A 25,581-nucleotide genomic window follows, 5' to 3' on the forward strand; every position below is an offset into this window, starting at 1 on the left:
GGCCATTAATAACTAGATGAGAGCCATTTGCCTCTAAACTGCAATGAAACAACAGCCTCTGCAAAGTGCAAATGAAGTACTGCGTTCAAGTACGCCGCTGCGTAATGTGTGACACCAAACACAATGCATATAGATATACACACACACGTTATATGCATATATATACATGTGCATGACAGTGTAAATAAATATAAATGTATGTATACACACATATACATATATGTGTGTATACATATATATTTATATAGATATATACATATATAATCCATGTTCCAAATCTATGTTCTACAAATATTTTCATAGTATATGGATATGTCATCATAGTATGTGTTTATATATTCATATGCAGTTGTGTTTTCATTCTGGACAATTGAATATTACAGTCGGCCATAATTTTTTATGATTCCCCTGTCTCAGATTTCTCACTTATGATATGATACTGTTGCAAAAAGGGACCAGCCACAATTGCATTTAGCCACGAACAAATATATATATATATATATATATATATATATATATATATATATATATATATATATATATATATATATATATATATATATATATATATATATATATATATATATATATATATATATATACACACACACACACACACACCAGGTGCTGCTTTTGATGCTTTTGGTGTGAACAGTACCACAAAAGGAGGGGTGGAGGTTGTTCCTCGTCAGAAAGAGAAAATTTACACACAGGAAAACAAAAATAGGTGTACAATCCCACACTACTGCAATCCCATCGTATGCCACTTTTTTTTCTTTTTTTTTTTTTTAAAAAGCACAATGTTGCTACATATTTGTAACTACAATAAAGTCCCTTTCCCCCTTGCTCCTCAACCGTCCCTGATTGCTCATTTGGACATTAGCAAAGAAAAGCATGCTCAGCTACAGGCAAATATACAACAAGCCAGTCTAACAAATAAAAACATGACAGACTTGAAAGGGAAATAAATGCTAACCAGTAACATCCATCTGCCATCAAAGCAAAACCTTAACCCAAATGTAAAACGGCAAATAATGTAACCGTTGAGGTCATCCCTCTCACTGGATGAGAGAGATAAAGAAAAATGTTCTTTCAGTGAAGTCTATCTCCTTCCGCGTAGTGGTCGGCATATTACCACAATCACTTGTAAGCGTGGTTCGTGAGGGGGAGGAGGAGGTAGGGTGAGTGTGAGTGGGCGGGGGCATTCGAACCCAAAAGCTCCAGAGCTGCGAAAGAGAAAACACAATCTTCAACCGGGACTCCTGTGATTTCTGCCCCTCTTCCTGGTCATCATTTTTATGTCATTTCGGTTTTTAAAATGAGCAGGTGTGCGTGTGAAGGAGGTTAGGTATGTAGGTTGGGTTTTCTTTTTTAAAGGGGGAGGGTTCTTTGGGGGGGGGGCAGGGTTGTTGGTGGTTGTTGTTCCACACAGTTCAATATTAAAGAGCATTCCAAGGTCAGAAAAAGAACAGCAGGAGCATCACTCCCATCCGTTGTCTTTGATCATGTGAGCCAGCTCGATGATGAACTTTCCCTCTTTGTACTTTTGACTGCTCTCAAATGCGTGCTCCTGAAAAAGCACACACACATAACACACCCCCCCCCCCCAAAAAAATCTTTAGTTCCAGGACATACGTACAAAGAAACAAGATGCAATACAAGCTCAGGTACTCCCAAGTAATATTACACACAGGAAAAAAAACTCTTCTTTGTAGCTCTAAAACAGTGGTCTAAGCCTACATTGGAAGTGGAACTGAGCTTCCACTGGCAACTACTGCTTTAGAACAACTGAGATGAAATAACTGACAGGTAGCGTTAGTTGGATGGAGCTCGCTGTCCATCTGTTAGCAGAGTAATGCAAAAATTACCTGCCAGGTTTTGAATCAATATTTATGGAAAGCTGCAATGCAAGTCCAAGGACAAATCAATGACTTTTTGGTGCTGCTCTGGGTCGAAGGGCAGATCCTTGACATTTTTCTCCAATTTCTTTAATATACAAGTAGGACTAACCTGAAGGCTTTGGGGCTTGAAAACCTCATTCACTGCCATTGTGACCACATCGGTAATTGAGTTGTGTGTTTTTTTTAAATTAGGCTACATCAATAGTAGTGGTACAACATTATGCGTATTATTCATGATGCACAGCATGTATTATCATGACCTTTTCTTAGACAGAGCTTAAACGTCATGGTTTGGAGAGTCACAGCTCTCATCTAAAGTCACCAGCAATGCGCTGTAATTAACCACTCAACTGCCAAGTTTTGAACACCATCACACTGGCAAGAAAAAGTCAAGTATCCGGAAAAAACTCCCAAATTTGCAGACCCCAAAAAGTCTGGGAATAGAAGCAGAATCCAAAAGTTTGTCTAATCAACTGAAAACTGTCAGTCACTGCTTAGCTGTCATACTTGCTAGAAATTTCTATGGCAACTGTTTGCTGAGTTAGTGTGATCTGCATTCCATTAAATATTGATTTGGGTGAATCTCTGATTATATGCAAGTAAATTAATACCCAGATTTTGGAAGGTTACCTGGGTTTTATGAAAAAACAACAATCAAATATTTATAGAAAAGGGTCCACATATACATGACAGTAGCAAATTTACATTGAATAGAAGAATGGATTGTTCCTGCTCTCTGAGTGGTTTTCTTGCTATTACATGAGAAGGGGAAAACCATTGAGAAGAACTGAAAGGAAAGGTTTGCTTCAGTAATCAAATGTATCCAAATGTTGCGCCTAAACTTGGTTCAGGATATCATGAAGTGTCTGACAATTTTCTCCACCTGCTTTATTTTGTGAACCCCCTCTACTCTACTGTGGGGCATTCCTTATACTCTTGAATTGTTTGAGTCACTAAAGGAACAGATCTAAGTAAGTCCCAGTGTCATGCTTTGCTCAGTCAGTTTACAACCTTCCAAAGTTTTTTTCAGACAATTATCAGACAAGCCTCTTCAAAAAAAATGGCCTGACATTTAATCACTGTAGACTCTCAGAGGTACCAGTCTGGCCGTCTGCAACCAGCCTTTCAGCACTGTAATTATCTCACATGCTTGGAGACCACAGAGTGCTCAATCTTTAAGCCTCAATACAATCCTAAGTAAAAAACAAACAAACAAGAAACAATTGTTCGTCAATATGGCTTTATCAAGTAAAACTTTAATAAGCCCAGTTTTGTTATTTTACCTGTACTAACATCATTTTTCCTGTTGGAAAACCAATTAGGCAACAACACAACAGCACCAGGAAACAGTAGGATCAGAAACCCAAAAGGCCCCAGTGAAAGGTGAAGGACTTACATATTTCCAGCCCAGGGTGGTTTTACAGTTTTCACAGTAGATATCAGCCACAGCATGTAAACCTGTGAGGAGGACCCGCTCCTCAGCTGGCCCGCAGCCAACATTCACCCTGGAGAGGACAGAAAGGACAGTAGAGAACAGTTACAGGGCATTGGTCCTTTCAAGAGTGACTGGATACCCAAAAATTAAATGTAAAACACTCACACTTAGACACAAATGGGCTAACAGCTCAACGATTGTAATTTGTATATATATATGATTTCTCCAAATAAGAATTATAATGCTCTTAATTGTATCTTAGTTGTAGTTAGAACAGTTTGACATTCTACTCACATTTTTTTATTTAAAATCTCTCGTTATTTTAACCAAGTACAAAAAAAAACCATAAATAATGCCATCAAACTGCAGCACGACCAATTTTCATGTTTCCTTGGAAATCAATCATTTTAGAGACAGAGCTTACTTCTTTTCTTTTAAAGAATACACCAAATTTTTGGAAAATTAGTCAATAATAAATCATTTCCAGAGCCAGAGCCAGACCAGACACAGATTCTTTTCTCTCCTCTGCATGTAAAAAAGGGAGCTGAGCCCCACAGAGATCAGCTGACTGCTAATCAGCTTAGCACAATGAATGGCAGTGGGTGGGAAGTGTTATCATTACCTCATAAGTCATCAAAGAGACAAGATACAGAATCTTCACTTGTGACTAGTTATATACAGAGTAGTGGAGGGATGAATCTGAACTAAGTTAGCATTGTTGAATGTTGCTGTCTAAAAAAAAACTACAGGATTATAGAATGGGTTTTCAGTTAAAAGATGTACATTCAGAGTAAACCACTGAACCTTTTTCAGGCATTTAACATTTGATTCTATGGAATATGATATGTCCCTAAGCACAGCACTCATGCATTTGAAAGATTGTATACCTTTTCAAAGTGGCAGTTCAAAGTGGCAAAACGTGACAACAAACATCATTGTGCTGAAAGCAGAAGCCTGAAGCTTGTTGTGGAGATGTCAAAGTCATGTGCCCACAGCATAGTTCATGAACATTAGCTTATCTACGGCAACATTAGTTTGATGTTGTATTCAATATGAGTATTGTAGTATGATGGTAGACTATTCCAAATGACTTCCAACCTTGCAGCTATATTACTTTCGAAGTAGCAAGTTACAATTACAATTTTCACAGCATTTGGTAACATCAATAAATTCTCCAACCGCAGGTCAGATCAAGATGATACCAAGTGCTACCCATGGGTGGCGATATTAATTTGGAATATTCTGGTCCAGTTTGTGTGCGACCTTTCCACTTGTGCAACAGCAGCTGTCATGTTAACAATAGTAAGGGCACTGATAAAAGGCCTAACAGATGTGTTAACTGTGAGGCTTCCATGGCATGCTGTGGAAGGTGGGAGCTGTTTTCCATTCTCCACTAACTTTAATCAACTTTCACCTCCACATTTGCTCGATATGCCACACAGAGCAAAGCTTTCACCAAAACAGGAAATACCTTCTTTAATTCATTCGCTAATGTCCTATTTAAGAGTTTGCCTATAAATTCTTCAACTGTAAGTCTTTTAAGCTTGTTCTCCTATTGTCAATTCATTCTGAACATTCAAATAAAAATTCTCTGCAATTCATGCCATGAACAACTACAGCTGCCTGATTTTGGAACATCTAATTGTAATCATTTTGACTGTTATAATTCTGCAAGGGAGACATTTTTGTGGGGCAACCACGAACTTAGCTACCATCTATCTTGAGCTCTTGTTATTTAGCCAAAAGATTAACTTTCTTGCAGGTTGTAGGATACATTCCTCCACCACTCTACTGCAATTATGATGGGATTTGTGATACTAGAAGGGCTGCTAATTTCTACCAAATTGTTCTCATTTTCATTAACAAAACATCACTTGATGTATCTGATCCGTATCAAAAAAATCTGTTTTCTTAAGTGAATGTATGTGTGTAGGCAGGACATTGCTGCAGCACCATGATATTTAATTTGAAATTATATTTTGGCACGCAAGTAGACTTTAACAAAGATTTGAAAATTGCAACAGACCATGTTGGGATTTTGATTAAATTTCAATTAATGGTGCAGGTCTATTAACAACCAGTGGCCTGAATTACAAAGCAAGATCAACATCAGGGATATATCCGAGTAAACTAACTTAACAAACACAAACAACCACAATTGCACATTCGTGGTGTCATAACAGTGGTCAAGTCAGTCAGGAGGACACCTCTCAATCTTCACTGACAAGGCAACAATCAAATATCAGTGTTTCGGATACACTTTTAGTGCTTTATCAGACCACCTGTCATAAAAATGAGAAAACAAATACTTTAAAAATCTTTCAAATATTAAAAAATGTTGTTTTATTTGTTTGGCAAATAACAAACGGAAATAACTAAATGATCCCTTTCTACACATAATAACCACAGAACTTCATATTTTGTATGGCCTCCTTTGGCTCTAATAACAGCTTGCATTCTTGCTGGTATTGCTTTTATGTACTTTTTGACAGTTTCTTTCTTTCTTTTTTTTTTTAAATTGAATTCCAAATAGTTTCTAGCTGTTCCCAGACTTGCTTTAGACGAAATTTTTGTGTGATCAATCTTTGAACCTGCTAAATCCAAAATTTATTCAATAGGATTCAAATCTGGACTTTGACTTGGCCAGTCCATCTGTTGCAGTACTCTAGATTCCTTTTTCTTAGTCAAGCAGTCTCTGCACAGCTTTGAAGTATACTTGGGGACATTGTTTTTGGTATATGAACCCATGACCAATCAGATTCAGTCCATGACACCATCAATTTTAACTAATGTGCACAAATAGAACCCCATACCATAATCAGATCTCCACCGTGTTTCACTATGGGTGCAATGCATCTGCCATTAAAACATTCTCCAACTTTTCTGAGACATAAACACGACAAAACTGACCAAAGAGTTCAAACTTGGACTGTCTAGGATAACTTCTTACAGTCATCAACAATCAAAGCGCTCCCTGGCAAATCCAAGGCGTTTCTGGGTGTTTGCAGGCCTCAAAAATGGCTTCTTAGCAGCTATTCTTCCTTTTAAGCCTTGTTCCAACAGTTGTCTTCTTCTGGTCATTCTGGAGACTTTCTCAGACTCTGATCTAGAAGCATTCATCACTGTTGAAGATCAGCACTGTTCTTCCTTGCACCTCTAGTACTTCAAATCTTGAGGTGTCTGACATCTGCTTCAGTTGACTTTTGTTTCCTGCCTCTTCCTTGGTGCAATTTGTAAGTATCATTCTTGACAACTGACTCCAAAGCATAATTGACCACAACTGTGAGAACACTTTTTCTCTCCCTATTTGTCTAAGAGACATCAAGCATTATCCAGTGCTTTAATGCGGACTCTTTCAGTTTCAGTGAACTCTCCACATTTAACCATTTTGAACAAGAATGAGGAATTTCAAACTGAATGAACCCTTTATACCCAAATTTGAGCCAGCTCACTGGGCTTCTCTGAGAAGTCAGATATAAATTAAGGGTTAGGTTCAACCACTAAAACAAGAAATAATAATGTGCTTAAACATTTTTTCTGTAAAACACTAAATTTGAAAATTCACAGATAACAATAATAATTGTATTAAAGCATTAGAAATATACTTTTAATTCAAGAGCTTCTACATATTTGTGTATTAACCACAACATAAGAAATGATTTTGGTAATTACCAATGCAGTTAATTCAGGGCAGCTGTGCCATAAATCTTACATTGGGTGGTAAATATGCTGAGCACTGTAAATACTGTCTGTGATATCACAGTTTGAAATCAAGAGCATCACGATTTAATAGCTACATGTCAAAAATACAGTACCGCTAGTCTTTGTTTATCATTTTTATTTGCGCCATAAGGTGTTTTTTTAAAGTGCATTTGTAGGTGTTCATGCAAAAATCAATTTGTTTTCTTGAAACTTGGAATGACATGGGCCTGTTTGGAAATGTTGTTTTGTGCACGGGCATAATGTCAAAATGACTTTCATAAAGGAGTTAATGAAGAGAGAACCAAGTTCAACTTCCAAATCCCGTATTTCACAACTCTGTACCGCTTATGATTTTCATTTACAAGTCTCAGAGCATTTGTAAATTTCAAGCATGTTCACAATAAACCAAAACAGAAAAAAGGCTGGGAACTAGGATCAAAATACATGAGGTGAATTGCAGGAGTAAGGCTTATACTTACACTGAATTGAACAGATAAGCTCTTCCTTGACTACCTTGAAATGACTGAAATGACAAAAAGAGACAGAAAAAAAAATAATTTAAGATACAATAAAATGCTGTACCACATTACCAAGAGTATGAAGTGTGAAGGAATGTCAGTGCCCTGAGGCCCTTTTTTCCTGGAGCCTGTTGAACATACCGCACTTCTTCTTCCACCTTGTCAAGGTTCCTATACAAAACATTTACCTGGAGTTAAATAAAACTGAGGCTGGGAGAAGAGAGCAGAGCATGTAAATGTCTATCATCTCCACATCATGCTGGATGCTGGGAGAGATCTTTCTTGATTCTGAAGAACTGAGGGTGTTATTTATGGAAGGTATGCATTCAGTTAGTGCTGCAGGATAAATCAGATCTCAGTTTCAGCCTGTGCAACTACATAAGCAAAAAAGCCAAGCAGTCATTTGGGTTTTATTTTGTATAAGATATTTTTATTATTGTTACTTACCTAATTTAGTAATTAAGATATTCAGAAAAAATCCCTGCACAAAAGCTTGTTTTACATTTTTTTAAGCATTTTATGTTTGAGTTGAGAAACACCAAATTTTGAAATCTTCAGTCATTTGTGTGGAATTTTCTTGATAGTCAAGTAGAATCATACCATTTATTAAATCGCAACTGAAATATTATACACAATAATGGCTCCATACATAACTTCCTCTACAAATTGTGCACATTCCTCAGAGAACTGATGCCAATTAGAGAACTTCTTTACCAACGTTCACACCACATAAATTTTATACATTTGCAGAGCAACAAAGCAGCTTTAACAACAGTAATTTCTAGTTTACAAGAACAAATCTGTGGATACAATCTTGCCATGGGCGGTTATTTCAGTTGGTCTTCTGTTTTCTGCAGTTATGCCCCTAACAACAACCTCAGTGCTCGCTATCAAGCTAATAGCAACCTACACACTAAAAATGGAAAGTTTTAACAAAGATTTTGATGAAATAGGGAAAGCTGCTGGGTTATTTCAGTGAACTGAATTAAATGTAAAAATGCCATTGGTTTTTGGTTGAGTGAGCCCATAGCCATGCTGACTTACAAAACCAACTGCAGTTGGCCACAAGGCTCTGTGCTTGGACCAATCCTCTTCACCCTTTATCTGCTTCCTCTCGGTCACATTATTAGGAAACACTCAATTAATTTTCACTGCTATGCTGACGACACACAGCTGTACTTATCAATGCATCCTTGTGAAATACATCAGCTGACTAAACTGGAGGCCTGTCTAAAGGACATAAAAACTTGGATGACCCATAATTTCCTTTTATTAAACTCTGATAAAACTGAAGTTATTGTCCTGGGCCCAAAACATCTTAGAGACACCCTATCTAATGAGACAGGTACCCTGGAAGGTATTACCTTGGCCCCCAGCACGACCGTAAGGAACCTAGGAGTTCTCTTTGATCAGGATCTGTCCTTTCATGCCCACATTAAGCAAAGTTCTAGGACTGCTTTCTTTCATTTATGAAACATTGCTAAGATCAGACACATCCTGTCTCAAAAAGATACAGAAAAACTAGTCCATGCCTTTGTCACTTCCAGGCTGGATTACTGCAATTCCCTCCTATCAGGTTGCACCAGTAGGTCCCTAAAGACTCTCCAGCTGGTCCAAAATGCTGCTGCCCACGTGTTGATGAGAACTAGTGGAAGAGACCATGTCTCTCCTGTACTGGCTTCTCTGCATTGGCTCCCTGTTAATTTAGAATAGAATTCAAAATTCTCCTTCTAACATACAAAGTCCTCAACAATCAGGCACCTTCATATTTTACAGAGCTCATTGTCCCCTATTATCCAGCTAGAACCCTTCGCTCCCAGGATGCAGGGTTACTGGTGGTTCCTAGAGTTTCTAAAAGTAGACTGGGAGCCAGAGCCTTCAGCTATCAGGCTCCCCTCCTGTGGAACCGTCTCCCAGTTTCAGTCCCGGATGCAGGCACCCTCTTGACCTTTAAGAGCAGACTAAAGACCTTCCTTTTTGATCAGGCTTATAGTTGGGCTGCTTAGGCTGGCCCTTAGATATGCTGCTATAAGCTGAGACTGCCAGGGATCTCCCATGGTGCACTGGGCTTCTCTCTCCTCCTCTCTGTCCTCCTATATTTGTCAAACATAAATCATACTCATACGTGTTACTAACTCATCTTCTTCTCGAAGCCTTCAGGCTCCCCTCATCCCAGATCCCTGGTGCTGCTGGAGGAGGCTGCAGCCCTGAAGAGGCTCAAGCTGCCACCTGTAGCTCCACCTGCTCATGTCCCCATCTGTCCATCAGTCTCTTCCTTTCTCTCTCTGTTCATCTCTGTCCCACTCTTTCCTTCTGCATATCTGTCTTCCTACATTATCTGTCTTTGTCTCTGTCCTGCTCTCCTGCTCTCTTTCCCCCCAAACCGGTCAAAGCAGAAGGCCGTCCCCATTGAGCCTGGGTCTGCTCGACGTTCCTGCCTGTTAAAAGGAAGGTTTTCATCCCCACTGTTGCAGGATGTGTTTGCTGATGGAGAATTGTTGGGTGTAAATTCATTGAAGGAGTGTGGTACTGGACCTGCTCTACCTGTAAAGTGTCATGAGATAACTTTGGTTGTGATTTGGTGCTATATAAATCAAATTGACTTGACTTGACAGTTAAAAAGCTTATAGAAGAGAAGAATATGATACTGAAATAATTATAGACATGTGAGCGTCCTGCATGAAGTGACAGTAACAGCACAGACACAGTTTACACACACATTATAGATTTAATTACTGATTTAAAACACTGCTGTTGCCTCCAATGAAAACTGTGATTCAGTTTCCTTCCTCACAAGGCTAGAATAAAAGAAATACAAGTAAGTGTCTCTAGGGGCTACAACAGACCAGATGTCCCAAATGCAATGTGCGCTTGTAAAACAACAGAATCCATGCAAAGCAACCCCTTTCAGAAAACCTCAATGTCCGAAGTAAACCTATTCATCTAAAATAGTTGGCAATTTTTCTTGCCCAACTATGCTGGTGTACTGGGATGTTTCATGGTTAAAAAAAAAAAAGATTGTCTACTGTTGGTTGGAATGTTAACAATGTCCCCAACAAATAACTTTTGGAGCATTTTCTCCTTCAATGCACAAGGTTTAAACCAGAGAGGCAGAGGAAGCAGCAAAATCTCCCCGGAATCAAACTGGGGACATTTCTGTTTAATATAAATCATCAAACCAGATCGGGTGAGAACTCAAAAAGAGACAAAAGCCAAAATTAATTCAACCTATATAAATAATCAGCACTCTTTGATGCTGCATGCCACATCTGGTTTGTTTACTACTGCTGATGAACTTGCTTTCAAATATGTGTTTGTGTGCATGCTGTACCCTGCATTCCTTCAAAAATGTGGTTGCACAAGACTTCAAAAATGAACTTCGATATATATATATATATGTATATATATATAAAATATATATTTTATATATATATATATATATATAAAATAAATATATATATAATATATATTTTATATATATAATAAATAAATATATATATATATATATATATATATATATATATATATATATATATATATATATATATATATTTTATATGCAAGTTGCAGTTAAGCACAAAAATGGTGGGAAAGACTTTTTGGGATCTGATATGCAGCAGGACTAACCAAGTCAGAATAGTTGGCATGAATCTTTTACTTGTCAGTGTGGAAACCTGCTTCAATTAAAGGAAGCAGATCTTAGACTACACGTGAGGACACCTCAGCTGGACATGATAAGCTGGGAATATGAGGGAGAAAACTCTAACTTAGATGCACTGTGATTCAAGCTTAAAAGGAACAAGCCAACTTTTTTGGCTTTTGCCAAGAAAAAAAGATATCCCTCTTTCTTGTGTGCTTCATTAAGGAGCTGAAAACCAAAGACAACAGCTGACCAATGGCGTAGCACAGGATTTTGCAAACAATTGCCCTGTTTCTTTAAACATTATATTATTATTAAGAAACACCTTGTGATGCAGCTTATACACATCCTCAGTAGAGTTCCCGGGCTCATTGGGTGTTTTGGGTCTTTACTCTCTATACACCCTCGCCTAGGTGACCCAACCGGGGGCGGTTAAAGCAGCGCGCTCCCTGCGTCTCCCCTCTTGATCCACAGCCACCTTCAGGCTTTCTCAGCAGCCTCGCTGATGTTTCTGGTGGTTCTTCTCTCCGGCAACCCTCCGATTCCAAGAAGTCTGAATGCTCGATGCACAGATTGCCCTAGGAAGCCCCTGCAGCCCACTTCTATTGGCTCACAGCGGGCCCTCCAGCCACTCTCTCTGCATGCCTCAACCAGCTCAAGGTATTTGACCTTCTTCCGCTCATGGGACTCCTCTATCCGGTCTTCCCAGGGGACAAGTTATGAGGTGTATTGTTGATAAAAAGTCCGGGTCTGGGTCACGGGGGCAGCAGCTTCAGCAAGGAAGCCCAGACTGTTCTCTCCCCAGCCATTTCTACCAGCTGTTCTGGGGGAATCCTGAGGCATTCCCAGGCCAGCCCAGAGATATAATCCCTCCAGCGTGTCCTGGGTTGGCCTCAAGGCCTCCTCCTGGTCAGACATGCCTGGAAGACCTCCCGAGGTAGGCATCCAGGAGGCATCCTCACCAGATGCCCAAAGCAACTCAACTGACTCCTCTCGACATGGAGGAGCAGTGGCTCTACTCTGAGTCACTCCCAAATGTCTCAGCTTCTCACCCTATCTCTAAGGGAGAGCCCAGCCATCCCACGAAGGGAACTCATTTTGGCCGCTTGTATTCGAGATCCTGTTCTTTTAGTCATCAAGCAAAGCTCAGGACTATAGATGAGGGTCGCAACGTAGATTGACCGGCAAATCAAGAGCTTCGCCTTTTGGCTAAGTTCCCTCTTTACCACAATGGACCACTTTAGCACCTGCATCACTTCAGACGCTGCCCCAATCCACCTGTCAATCTCCTGCTCCATCCTACCCTCATTTGTGAACAAGATCCCCAGATACTTAAAACTCCTCCACCTGAGGCAGGACCTCCCCCCTGACCTGGAGTGGGCAGGCCACCCTTTTCCATCTGAGGACCATGGCCTCAGACTTGGAGGTGCTAATTCTCATCCCTGCCTCTTCACATTTGGCAGCGAACTGCCCCAGCAAAAGCTGGAGGTTGTGAGTTGATCGAGCTAAGAGGGACACATCATCTGCAAAAAGCAGAGACGATATCCTCCCGCCACCAAAATCCAAAATGTAAAAACAAAACAAAACCAAAACAAAACCTCTTGTTGACCAAAGTGCTTCACAGGAACAGTGTGGGTACATTTAAATGTACAAAATGAATACAGGAAATAATAATGGTTCATATGGGTGTAATTGTGGTGCAGCAAAGCCATCACATTGGGTGATGACAGTCGGCCAGGCCCAGTCATCCTCGGCTAGCAGACAGGCCCCAATCGGCTTTGCTTTTTGCAAATGAGTGCAGCTGATAACTTTGTGGCTGCGGTTGAGGGCACTGAGTTAATACCACTTAATAGGAGCACCAGCTGCCTCTTCCTCTGACTGCAGCCACAGTCAGGGGTGAAACCTCCATTGAGGCTTAGGGTATGTCTTTAAACTCTCTGGCTGTTGTCAGTGTTTTTTCCAACCTGGAAAACTTTTAGTCTAGATAAAGGTGAGTTTCAAGATTATATTTTCTGTTCCCTCTTCTTATTATCATCATCAGCATTAACATCCTCAAGTTCAGTGATAGTATTTTAAATCTGCACACTTACAGTGCAGAGCCAGAAGACATGTGACCTTTAGCTGCCACAGGGAACTAGGCCAATCCCTGCCGAGTTGACAACAAGTCCTCTCCATGGTGTTAAGGCAGGGTGTGGGGGGTTTACTCCAGTTGACAAGTGCTGGGTGTCATATCTGGTCTTCACTGTGGCCTCGGCTTTGCCATCAAAGTAACCACTGGCTTGGAGGGTTGCATATCTTGCTGCTGTTATCTGTTTCCCACATTCTATTTTTACTTTGGCAGTGTTTTCTCTACAGCTCCTCTGTAGATTGCTCAGCTACAACACCATCAGGAGCAGGAGGATGCTTGCCACACAGCTTAACAGCAAGATCTTATGCATTAAATCCTTTTCATATTTTTTTAATGCTGCTTTTGAGGTTGCACTAAAACCCTGCAGACTCCTAACAATCCTACTAGAAAGCTCAACAGGATACTGCAATTGTTTCTGAAATTCAAAACAATCAAACTTTAAGTACTGCCACAGGTCTTTTTTATTGCCTTTCAAATCAAAACATTAGTGTGGTTCCCAAGCTTGTAGACTAAAACAACCACAGTTGTGCTCTTTTTAAAAATTCTGGTTCCCAGTAAATTAATTCTACACAACAAATCTCAAAATCTCTGAATCCTCTTGACCACATGGAGTTGAATGGAACAATAACTCGCACTGAGAAATCCACTGCTTTAGCCAAACACATATCTACCCCTGAGAAGCAAAATATATCATTGACTGCAGTGAGTGGTGAGTTTAGTGACAGCCTTGCAGGTAGATTTAATTTGATCCACAAGATGATTTTTTTTTTTTAACTGTTCAACACAATAAATCAAACTAAGTTTCAAAGTAAAGATTACCTCTGCACCATTGACAAACCTGTAAAGGTCAGCTTTTAACAATCTGTCTGTTAGCAGCAACTGTTACAGGTGCTCGGTTCTAATTTAAACCCCAAAACTCCATCGAAATACAATGTAGCCATTTTGAGGATTAAATGTCTTATATTGTAGCCTGTAAATTACCATGTGTCCTCCTTCACATCCGATGGTGCTCTTGATGTTGGAGCAGACAAGTCCAGGAATTTCACCAGAGAAACCCATTGTGTTTTGGCTTTTCCAGACCTGGAAATTGCTTTTTTCAAATTCCATGACTTTTCCAGTTTTTTCATGACAGTTTGAAATCTGAAAGGACTTCTCAATTTATTTTTCTGGAATATGAGATATAAATACAGTTTTACAGATTGACTGACTTGGTTAAATTGAATGGGGCAAGTCCATAAGCAAATTGACGAATTCAACCAAGGCTCACTCACGGTGGCAGGACTTTTAAGGTGGACCAGTGAGCAGACTCCTTCCTAGTGGCACAGAAAGTTGTTGCAATGGTTGTAACCATGAATGCTGCATCATATAAAAATAAGTAAATAATAATATTCCCTATTAGAATCAGTCTTGTTCCAGCTGTTATGACTTTTGCACCCTGGGCAGTAACGGAAGCAAAAGCAAATGTTGAAAATCTAATGCTCTGCATGCATGGTGTAAACTGTGCACTACATGAGATGCAATAACCAATTCATATGAAATAAAAGTCGTGTTTTTATAATGATAAAAAGGAGAGCACAGTAGCATTAAATCAGCCGCTACGTCTCAAACACCCCAGTCACATTTAAACTACCAGAGTCTTGGCAAACTTCATGCTGGATGGCAATAAATAGCTGAAGAATGGCGTCACTTAATAGCAAGAAAGGAAAAGTGTGATCAATCCATTAGAGGGGCTTCCATCAGTCTGATGGGTGAGACGAAGCCAAGGTTCTGAATAAAGTTCTCCTCCTCCTCCTCAGTATTCAGGCTGCATCGTCCCACAGGACCACGTTCACAGAGTAGGCCTTCACACTCTGTTCTCAACTGCTGCTCATGCTGCTATCTGATCTGTTTTGGAGTGGAACCCATATCTGGTTACAATGGGAAGGGAACTGACAGCAATGTTGAAAAGATGCGGTATGATCAGGATGACAAGAATGACTCATTTCCAATTTTGTGCCTGCACTTTATGTTTAAGTTGAAGATGTTGACTGAAATGACAGGATGTAAATATGTATGCATTGTAAACAATGCACACAGTTCTCAAACGATGGTGATAGGTCCAAACAATGTGGTTCGGACACAAAAGCATAACTTGAAACCTGAGAAGATGGTTTCTTGTATGATCTTGTGATATTGTGATCTTGCTAAGGCAATGAGAATGGCAAGAAGCATGAAAAAAAACTTGAAAAATAGTTTAATCTTTGCAGTAAAGTATAATGTCTATTTCCTACGTGAACCGCTTCCAAAGTTTTGCATCTACAAACTGCAACAACAATCAGAGGACATCCTTATAATATGTCTGTAGCTGACAGTGATGTAATATTTCACAACACTCTCTTTAATGTTAACAGTGTAGGAGGCTTCAGAAATATCTCAAGTCATCCTGCACTGACATGACTACACCACCTCAGTAACATTCATAATCCCACTAAGCTTTATCAGGGAGTTTTACTGCTAAAGGAGAATTTCATTTCAGAAGGTTGCCAAAACGAAGGGACGGCATGGCTCAGAGGTAGAGTGGCTGTCTAGCAACCAAAGGGTCGCTGGTTCAATCCTCACTTCCCCCGGTGACCATGTCAAATTATCCTTGAGCAAGATACTGAGCCCCTAATTGCTCCTGATGGCCCTGCAATGGACTGGCGACCCGTCCAGGGTGAACCCTGCCTCTTGCCAAATATCAGCTGGGACAGGCTCCTGGGATAAGCAGTATAGAAAATGGATAGATGGATGGATTGTCATATTTAGTTAGGTGGTTAAGGGCATTGAGGGTAGGGAAGGAGGGAGGTGCTGCCATATTGGCTGTGTGCTCAGGTTAATCCTTTCTTCTTTTAGGCTGCTCCATCTGCATCTTTGCTTGCCGGCTGGCAAGCCTTGAAGACTTGACACATAAGCCCATGGAGGGGAAACAGTTTTTCGTTTTTTTTTAAATAACTGGCTCAGATGATTTCCACCATTCAAATTGCTGCAATTGTGGAGGGAAATCTGCCATAACCTGCACAGTGCTGTGTTGCTGCTGCTGTATCTTTTGTTTTGTTGTTTAAAGTTTTCAGAGAGCAGAAATGTAATAGAAACAGGGCACTGCAGCACAGGGCACTTTAAATCTCACACGGGATAAGAATCAAACATGGATGTGGCAGGTGGCTCTGGGCAGCATGTAGTGGAAAACACCAGACTACAGTGTCATCTTCTCCTAAGTAATGTAATCAGCTTAGAAGGGTGGATGCTGAGGGCTGGTGATGTTGCCAAACCTCTGAAAGCACAAACGGTAACAAGGTGTGTCAGAGAGTAAAGGACATATTAAGAGACTTGTGAGCAGTGTGGTCACAAAATAGTAAATATTGATAAAAAAAATGGAAGTAAAAAGTATGTAAAGATACATGTTAAAGTGTAGAAACAATCAGGTGAAAAAAATAAAAGTAACCAATAGGGTTGAGTACTGAATGAATAACACCCCTTGGCATGTGGCAGTGGGTGGCTGTTCCATAGGGCAGGAGGGAGGTAGAACCTGATCGTATTTTGATACCGAGAGATGCAGCTGACTAATTTGTGGACTGTAGTACAAATATCACTTCCCACATCTACTAGGTGGTACTAGATAACATGTAAAATATATCATGTTGCATGTTGTACATAATACAACACAGTGTTATTTTGATGTTTGTTACATTAGGCTTACTTCTTGTAACCACTAGGTGGCCCTATGACTTAAATTAACACTCTTCACAATGACCAATCACCAAATTCTTAAGGTTTTTCTGGACAAATTTGAGGGGGATCTGTTCCAATTAGAGAGGTACATCAAGTGTAAAAAAAAAAAACCCTTGATGAAGTTTCCCATTGCCACCATGTGGCACTTTGATTAATCTGCCCCAAAATGGAAAGGATTCTTCCTTTCACACATTCTAAACCCCTCCACCATATTGAGTGAAATTCTGTTTGTACAAGTTTTTTCATAATTCTGCCAAAAAACAATGAACAAGCCCTGAAAACATGACGCTCCTCAGCAGATGTAAACAGACTGTGCTTTATGTAAACCAATTGTAAATAACTAAATTGGCGAATATCAATGTTATTTTTGTTTTTCTTTGTTCATGATTTTTCTTTTTAAATTATTCTTTCTTCTTCTCTCTGTAACTATGTAAATTTCCCCGTGAAGGGAAAAATAAAGTATTCTTATTCTTATCTGTTACGATCACTGTCTATCAACCAAACTAACAACATACATTTCTGCACCAAGACAGACTGCCTGCGAAAGATTCCCTCATTTAATCCAGTTATTTTTTTAAGTGGATTGTTCTAACTGGTGAGGTCATAAGAGCAAAGCGTTGACTGGGTCTTGGTGCTTATTGCGTTAACTCCATCAAGTGACTCTTGACAAATAGGCATCAGGTTGCCAAGACACTTCATTGACCCCTGATTGGGGTGAGGGGAAGTTCTACTTCTCTGCAATTACAGGGGTGTCAAAATTCCGTAACAAGGGAAAACCCCTGGAAATGTCAAGCTTGAGGGAACTTCAGCCAGGTGGCAAAGAGACTTAAACAAATAATCAAGATGGTTTCATTTCATTCAAAGTCTTCTTAGACATGATTTATCTCCAAATGAGGTAAGCAGTGGTAGTTGAGCCAACTGATAAAGGAACTGCAAAAACTATAGTAGCCTTCAAGTGAATGATCCTAATCCATAGTTGTGATACATTATTATCAGCGTATTAGGGCTGGGCAATGTAGAAAATAAAAGTCATGATTCTTAAATATTGTCTGATTGTAATGTTGTTATTGTCATTTATTTCAGAATTGATATATACAAATATATTACCCAGCCCTACGATGCATCCTCTATAAACCCTGTAGGCGACAGCTTGCAGCTCAGCCAATTAAAGTGACACATCATCCAAAATTTAGCTGTTGAAGTACTCACAAATAAGTGGATTGAGCTCACAAAAATGGATTTAAGATTTTTTTTCATTGCTGTGTCACTTCCTTTGTGACTTCAAAATACTGAAAGAGACAAATATAATTAGCTAGAAGCAAATGGTAACTTACAGCTATCAATGGCAAACCTGCCCAAAAAGGTCAATTTACAAAATCTCACCAGTATGACATGACTAACACATTCCTGTTGGCCCCCGTTCCTGTTGGGTTGTGCCGTACACGACACTTCGCCAATAAACCTGGTTCAGGGCAATGGGTTTTTTTCAGTTGTGCCCAAGTCAGTCTGAAAAATCTCTCCAGTCGTAGAGATCGAAGGAAATGACACACAGTTGAAGTTATTTTACAATTCATTTGTCATGATTGGATTTCATCACAAAATAATGTGATACATGACATCATGACTATTGTGATGCTCAACCTAATTTACAAAAAAACCTGAAAATAAAGCTGAAATACAATTTGCTGTGTACTGCATTCCTCAACAGAATAAAAAGACCTAAAACTTCCTTTGCAAATTATTACAATGACATTTGCTAAGTTGCACAGTTTGTAGCTACTATAACTTACACGACTCAAAATACAACTCTTATCAAAATAAGTTGTGATTCAATACTAGGGGCTACAATATCAATACAGTACGATGAAAAAAACATTGTAATATACTGCTGTATCATTCTATTGCACAGCTCCATCCAGAAGCCCAGCAGATCTTTTTGAAACAAACTGCAGTAGGTAGTGGAATCCACAGTTGCTCACAGACTGATGAGAAAAAGTCAATTACTGCCTGAGCTCTTGACAAAATGCCAATAATTTGTTTCGCTGCCTCCAGAATTCTTTTAAATATATTTTGTTTCAACCTGCAGGATAGTGGCAGCAGCTGATGTTGAGCATTAGCAAACTCAAACAAACAGTCTTCCTGAGCACTTATAAACATCTGCACAGTTCAAAGCATTTTTTTTACTATGCCTGAAGCAGGGCATCACCAGTCCTTGTTTCTAAACAAGACATACAAAACAGCAGAATAAAAACTCGATGTGATATAAATGGTTTGATAATGCACCACTATACAGGAGATATGTTCCTGTCGATAGACACAAACCATAGACCAAACTTTTCTACAATAACAAATGACTTAAGTAGCTGTGTCCAACACAGGTACTGTACTGTAATACATCCAGATTGCCTGCATTTCCTAGTTGAGGCTCCGGTGCAACTGGTTGTCCAACATGACTGCTCCTTTTACATCACCAGCCTCTCCCAGTGTGACGTCAGGAGCACCAAGGACTGAGCTCACAAATATCTTATTGAATTATTGATAATTCAGTAAGCACTTATAAATGTCCATCACAAGTCATAAGATAAGAAGAGTGGAAGAAGAGTCACCGCTGGGCTATTATGTACCTATTATGTATATATTATGAAGTGCGGGGAGTTTTGGACTTAATTTCCAAGACGGTTTAAAATTTGTAGTCCAGAGAAGTAAAATGCCTTTATTATCAGACGTTTGCTAATTAAGTAAAGTATGTGTTACAAGGAGCGACAACACGGTGGTGCAGTTGTCAGCACTGTCGCCTCACAGAAATAAGGTCCAGGGTTCGAGTCCCGGCTCGGGCGCGGGATCTTTCTGTGTGGAGTCTCCATGTTCTCCCTGTTCCTGTGTGGGTTCTCTCTGGTACTCCAGCTTCTTCCCACAGTCCAAAGACATCAAGAGGGGACGAGGCTGATTGATACTCTAAATTGACTGTAGGTGTGACTGTGAGTGTGAATGGTTGTCTGTCTATATGTGTTGGTCCTGTGATGGACTAGTGACCTGTCCAGGGTGAACCCTGCTTCTCGCCTGAAGGCTGCTGGGATAGGCTCCATCCCACAACCCTTTATAGGATAAGCAGAAGAAAATGGATGGATGGCTGTGTTGCAAGGATTAAATCAGTTTTGCGGTTTTCATGATTCCATCAACTAACCAAGTTGCAATTTACATCCCCATCTGTCAAGATTCCAAAATATATCATGAAGGTGTTAAAGGAATTAAATAAAAAGGTACTGAGTTGCATGATTACTATGAATAATTTCCAACAATGATGTTAACTGCAAAAGAGTTTTGTCACATACACCTGGGCCATAAACCTGATATTAAAAGAACATGAAGTTGTAGCCATTGAAGAAGGCAATGTGAAAACATACACCTCAAAATTCCATCTGTTCCTGAGTTATAGCCCTAAATAATGATGATTGATTTTGCAGATCACTGTGTTGACGTGATAAATTAACATTTTGGTTTCAGAATGACCTCACAGCACCATTGTTTCAATGAGATATTTGAGTGAAACTGTAATATTCAACATGTGGACTTGTGCTATGGCGCCAAATTTAACAAAACCAAAAAAACAACAACATTTAAAGTGTTCTTCCCATCAAGGATGGGTTTAAGTGTCACTGTTATGAGGAATCTAAGATTTTATTTTTTTGTCTGTCTTGTCACATATGATTCTGGATCAGTTAGCAGTCCAAATCACACCTATTGCAGTTACCTTGCCCCCAAAATAAAAGCAGAAATGTGTCTTTACTCTCATCCTTTTTTTTTTTTTACAGCTGACTTTGAGTACTTTAATCTGAAAAAATCTGCTAATTTATGAGAACAGGACAGATGGACAAGATATACTGTCTACTGAAAAGCTTCAAAATCTAAGTGCAGATTCTGAGAATGACACTTGTATGCAAAACCCCCAAACTTCTTGCACTTTATCCCCAACATATGAAGTATGAGCACTGCATCTGTGGCAAACTGGGGTCTGTCATCAATACAAAATTGATTTTCTACGTATTCTTAAGCATGAGCCCTGAGCATGTGCCACTCTGAAACCTTTCAGACAAACCTCATTCACAATCTGACTTCTTGTGCACATTTCCACCAATGTGAATCTGGCGCAGAGTTGAATCTGTCAACTTTGGACCCCATTTAAGTGATCTATGGAGTCGTGCTTTTGGGGCGTGTTCATTGTCATTTTGGTATTTAAAGGGCATGTTATCAGAGGGCAAACCATGACTAATGGTGCCAAGAGGTAGTCATTGGCACCTTGTTATTCATAGGTTTGTCTAAGATGCAACATCAATCAACCAATGAGTACCTCAGGTCATTCCGCTTGAAACCCAAGCTGTGCCAGAACTTGGCATGTTGCTATTTCAGTGGCGCACACATTTCAAGTTGGAAGAAGAGAATGCTTCTCATTGGAATACACAGAGGTACCAGGTAAAGGAACATGAGCACATTATGTTTACATACTGGGGCAGCAGGCATCCACCAAAGCCATAGGACGTGAAGCAGGACTGAGAGGAGGTGGCGGCCTGTGTTTCCATGTTGTTGGGCATCCACAGAACCATATTGTGGTACCACACATCTGCTCGTCTGATTGATGCGCCCTTTAAATAGCACTTCACACGTAACGCCATTGACTACTAACTAGCCTCTTCATGGTCTATGGTGCAAGCATGTTCTGGTGTATCAAAATGACAATGTTCATGCAGCAAGTTCATTTGCTTGTGTGAAAATGTCATTTGCACTGGCTTGAAAACAGTAACAATGCTTTTGCCAGCTTGCGCCATGCATAAAATTGGGCTCTTAATTGCAAAACATGCTCACTTTTCCATTATGTCACTGTATGCGGTATGTCTGTATTCATCCATGTATGTTTTCCATTAAGACTAGCTCCAAAACCACAATGGAGGACTACATCGAGTTTTAATGTGTTACTTCTGGCTTTTAGAGCTTGCATCCAAACACACGACTGGTTGTCTCTTTTTTTCTCATTTGGATTAGGGAGCCTATAAAAACTTGGAAACGGTGGTCAAAAAGTTCTAATATGTCTAACTGGTAATGATAATCCTGGATTGAGCTCCTGAAATAACTAGTTTCTAGTTCTAGATTAGCCAAATGCCATCCTGGAACCCATTTTACTGGCCAAAAGCCAGTTCTTTGGATATGTAAGTAAACCTGTTTCAGATTTGACTAAGGCATTTGAACTGTCTTGTAAAAAGGTTGTTTTAAGAAGGCTACATACTTAATTCAACTGACAAATGTTTTTTTTGTTTTTAAATAAAATGAAACTCGGTTAGAGTTGAATAAAAAAGAAACAGAATTACTTCCTCAACAGGAATGCCAAACAATCATTAACAGTCAATCTGAGTTTGAAGGAGATTAATTCCTCATAATCTCTGAGGCTTGATAGGTTAAGTGAGGTGAATATAAACAAGGAACACAAGGAACGATGATGCGCATCTTTAACAAGTAAAGCCTGTGAAATCCTTGTTGTGCAGAGGTTACAACTCCAAAAATTACCATCTTGAAGCCCCTGATCTTGCTGAGAAGAACAACAGTCTGCTGGTAGATCTGTTTACTGAGCTTGTTGTCCGGCTTTCACTAACAAGCTTCCAAGTCTGCGTGCTGCGAGAAGCAAATCTGTGTTGACATGAAGGAGGCAGGACTGATCATCTTCGCCCAGTCTGAAAAATCTGCTTTGTGTATATTGCCATTGCAACAGTAGCACTGTGACTATCTTATTATAGGACATGAAGGTCATCACTTCAGTCAGTGCGGTTCTGATCCTCTGATCATTTAGAAACTTGATTCACTCTTGGCTCATCAGCTGTCGGTTTTGCAGTGACCATGAAAGCAGCACTTGGCAGTGGTGTGTGTTTGTGGCTCCAAATGTCTGTTAGTGAGTGTTAACTGGACAATGCAGACTTCAATACTCAGATATCCTGTAACAAACTGAGACTCTAGAAAAGCAAACAAAAGGATGTAATCACTGTCCTGTTTGTGTAACACTCAGGGTTGGACTCAGTGCTCCCTGTGAACAATTCTGCCAGGACAATTTCATTCCAGGCAAAAAGGCTGAAGCACTGACTACATTTAAAAATCATTAATTCTAGTGACCTTATTCTACTTCAGACAATATCTCAATTAAGACACTGAGATTTTCTTATTAAAATTCAATTCATATTCCTGTTTACATGCTACAAAGCAAAACCCAACTTAGGAGTGGTATGTCCCCGTCATTACATCATTAAGTCTGAATTTGACCTGAAACCATATCTGTCATGTTGTGATCTTTGTATATTTGGAGTGGTTTTGTTTTGGTTTTTTTTAAATAATGCAAACAGTGTGCTTGGAGCCAGGTTAGTGACACTTTCTGGAAGGTGGGCCATGTATCAAAGCATTTTGACTGCCGTACATGTCACAAAAATGCCTGTCCATAGGGCTAGTGTGGGAATATTGCTATGACTGTCTTTGGCTACTAGACACGGAGAGCCATTATACAACACCAGTCTGATTAAGACAATACACCTAACCTGAAGTAAGCAATTATAAGATTGACATGGCAAGTATTCTGATTTTAGTAATAAGATTTAAGTGATCCATGCATTGCTAGTCCCATGTAAACAGGGCTGAATTTGCAATAGATATAAACAGTTCAGAAAAAGTATATAATATCCTCCAAAACAAACAAAAATTCCCAACAAGAACCTAAGGAATTTGGGAAGGGGCTGCAATTTCTGCATATGTTCCCCCCATCCCTGAGAATAATGGTTTCCACCTGGAAAGCTATTTAAGGGGAGAACTTTCCTCCTCACAAAACCAATAATGTTGCAATGTTGAGCTTTTTGTATTGACAAGAAAATATAAACTAGCCAACTGCTATTACTGCAGGCCTAGTTTTGAACTTCAACTATATATCTCTTCTAAAATCAACAGTGTTGTTTGGGAGAGGATGTGGGGGGATTTACATGCAGGGATCCACAGATGCAGCCACAGTGATTCATGGTTGAAGACTGATTGACAACACTGCACGGTAGCTTCATGATAGGATGAGAATAGAACAATTTACAGAGATTTTTGGAAAAAATATAAGAGAATGATGCAATGTTCCTTTTAATCAGAGAGCCTCTTAAAACTTCATTCACCTTGACTTCATCTCCGAACTGATATTGATCAACTGATATTGACAGCACAGTAAAAGAAAGACAAAATACAGGCAAAATCCTCACTACTATACAGAGACAATGTGGAGACAAATATTACAACTGTTCTCATCAGAAATACCTCAATAAAAACGTGAGTCATGTGAGACACAGTTACGGCTCAAGCTCAAGTGATTTCAAACCACATCATAGTGATTTCAACAACTGTAACAGCTTCCTCTATTTTGTGTGATATCACAGCCAGAGAACACGTGCAAATTCAAAGCTCAGCACTACACTACCAGCAATTTAATTCAGCAATTTCTGACTTATTTCAGGAAATCAAACAGAGTCCCAAAGAGTTACTAAATCTCATAGATGTTAGAGTGAATGCTGCCAGAAAAATACCGACATTTCTATTGATCTCTTGCACAAAGTTGGAGTAAATATATTGCAAACATTTGGGCAAAATTAGACCTGAATCAGTTCATGTTTTCTATACTTACATATAGAAGGAGGTGTTAAGTCAGTATCAGAGGAATTTCACTGCAGGGATCTTGCAGTTGTATACACAACATTTTTTCTCTCCCTTTTCTTCTCCCTACATTGGGTTAACTTCACTCAAGGTACACCTCTCTTTTTACAGTTTCCTTCTGTCATCAACCATGACAGAAATAACCTTCATGCTGCCCTGTAACAGTGGGCCAGTATGTATGTCAGTGTGTGTGGAAAACTGAACACTGTCCTGTCTGTCTGTAACATTATCCAGAGGCAGTTGAAATGACGAACTTATGGCGCACACAGCCTGGTCAGCTCCAGGAACAGCTGCTCCTAACTACAATTTCACCATGATTTAATTAGAATAAACTGATCAAAATAATGCCAAAATAAGGACATCATGAGGCTGACTTGTGCTAAATATAAATTCATGTTTTTTCAAGTCTTTCCACAAGATGACAAACAACTTTGAAATGTTACAGTTCTGTAGACTGAAGAAAACATCTCTGTTTGATACCAACACCCCCCCCCCCAAAAAGTTTATCTAACGCCTTTTCTAGTTTAATGGGATTTTCAATAAAAAATGAGTATAAGGACGTAAAAATTAACATTCCCTCAATGCAAAACCAGTTAAAATAATCGCAATTTGATATTTTGTAAACGTCGTGTAGCACAAGTACTACATGTGAAATCTGTTTTCTTACCATTTTTTTTCTTTCCACTGGGAAAATAAGGTGTATAAAAGGGATCATGGAATTGAGAATTTTTTTTTAGCAATGTACAAGCTTTGAAAATAGCAACATGCTACCAGTTTAAGCACGGAATTTTGTGCAT

At 39.4% G+C, this 25,581-nt stretch overlaps 1 protein-coding gene across 3 annotated transcripts in view; it reads right to left on the reverse strand.

The window, feature by feature from the left end:
- Positions 1-569: 569 nt before the first annotated feature.
- Positions 570-25,581, reverse strand: part of ypel1 (yippee-like 1) — a 36,933-nt gene continuing 11,921 nt past the window's right edge. For all 3 annotated transcript variants that reach the window (XM_086206922.1, XM_086206924.1, XM_086206923.1), the window contains exons 3-5: positions 7,518-7,561; positions 3,298-3,406; positions 570-1,570 (exon numbers count right to left, since the gene is read on the reverse strand). In XM_086206922.1, the coding sequence (XP_086063048.1) occupies positions 1,481-1,570; positions 3,298-3,406; positions 7,518-7,561 (243 nt within the window). In that variant the 3' untranslated portion in view covers positions 570-1,480. The remainder of the gene's footprint in view (positions 1,571-3,297; positions 3,407-7,517; positions 7,562-25,581) is intronic.

The sequence above is a fragment of the Aulostomus chinensis genome, chromosome 6 (assembly GCF_037954235.1).
Source record: "Aulostomus chinensis isolate RoL2024-O1b breed Wild chromosome 6, RoL_Achi_v1.0, whole genome shotgun sequence".
Classification (NCBI taxonomy): Eukaryota; Metazoa; Chordata; class Actinopteri; order Syngnathiformes; family Aulostomidae; genus Aulostomus; species Aulostomus chinensis.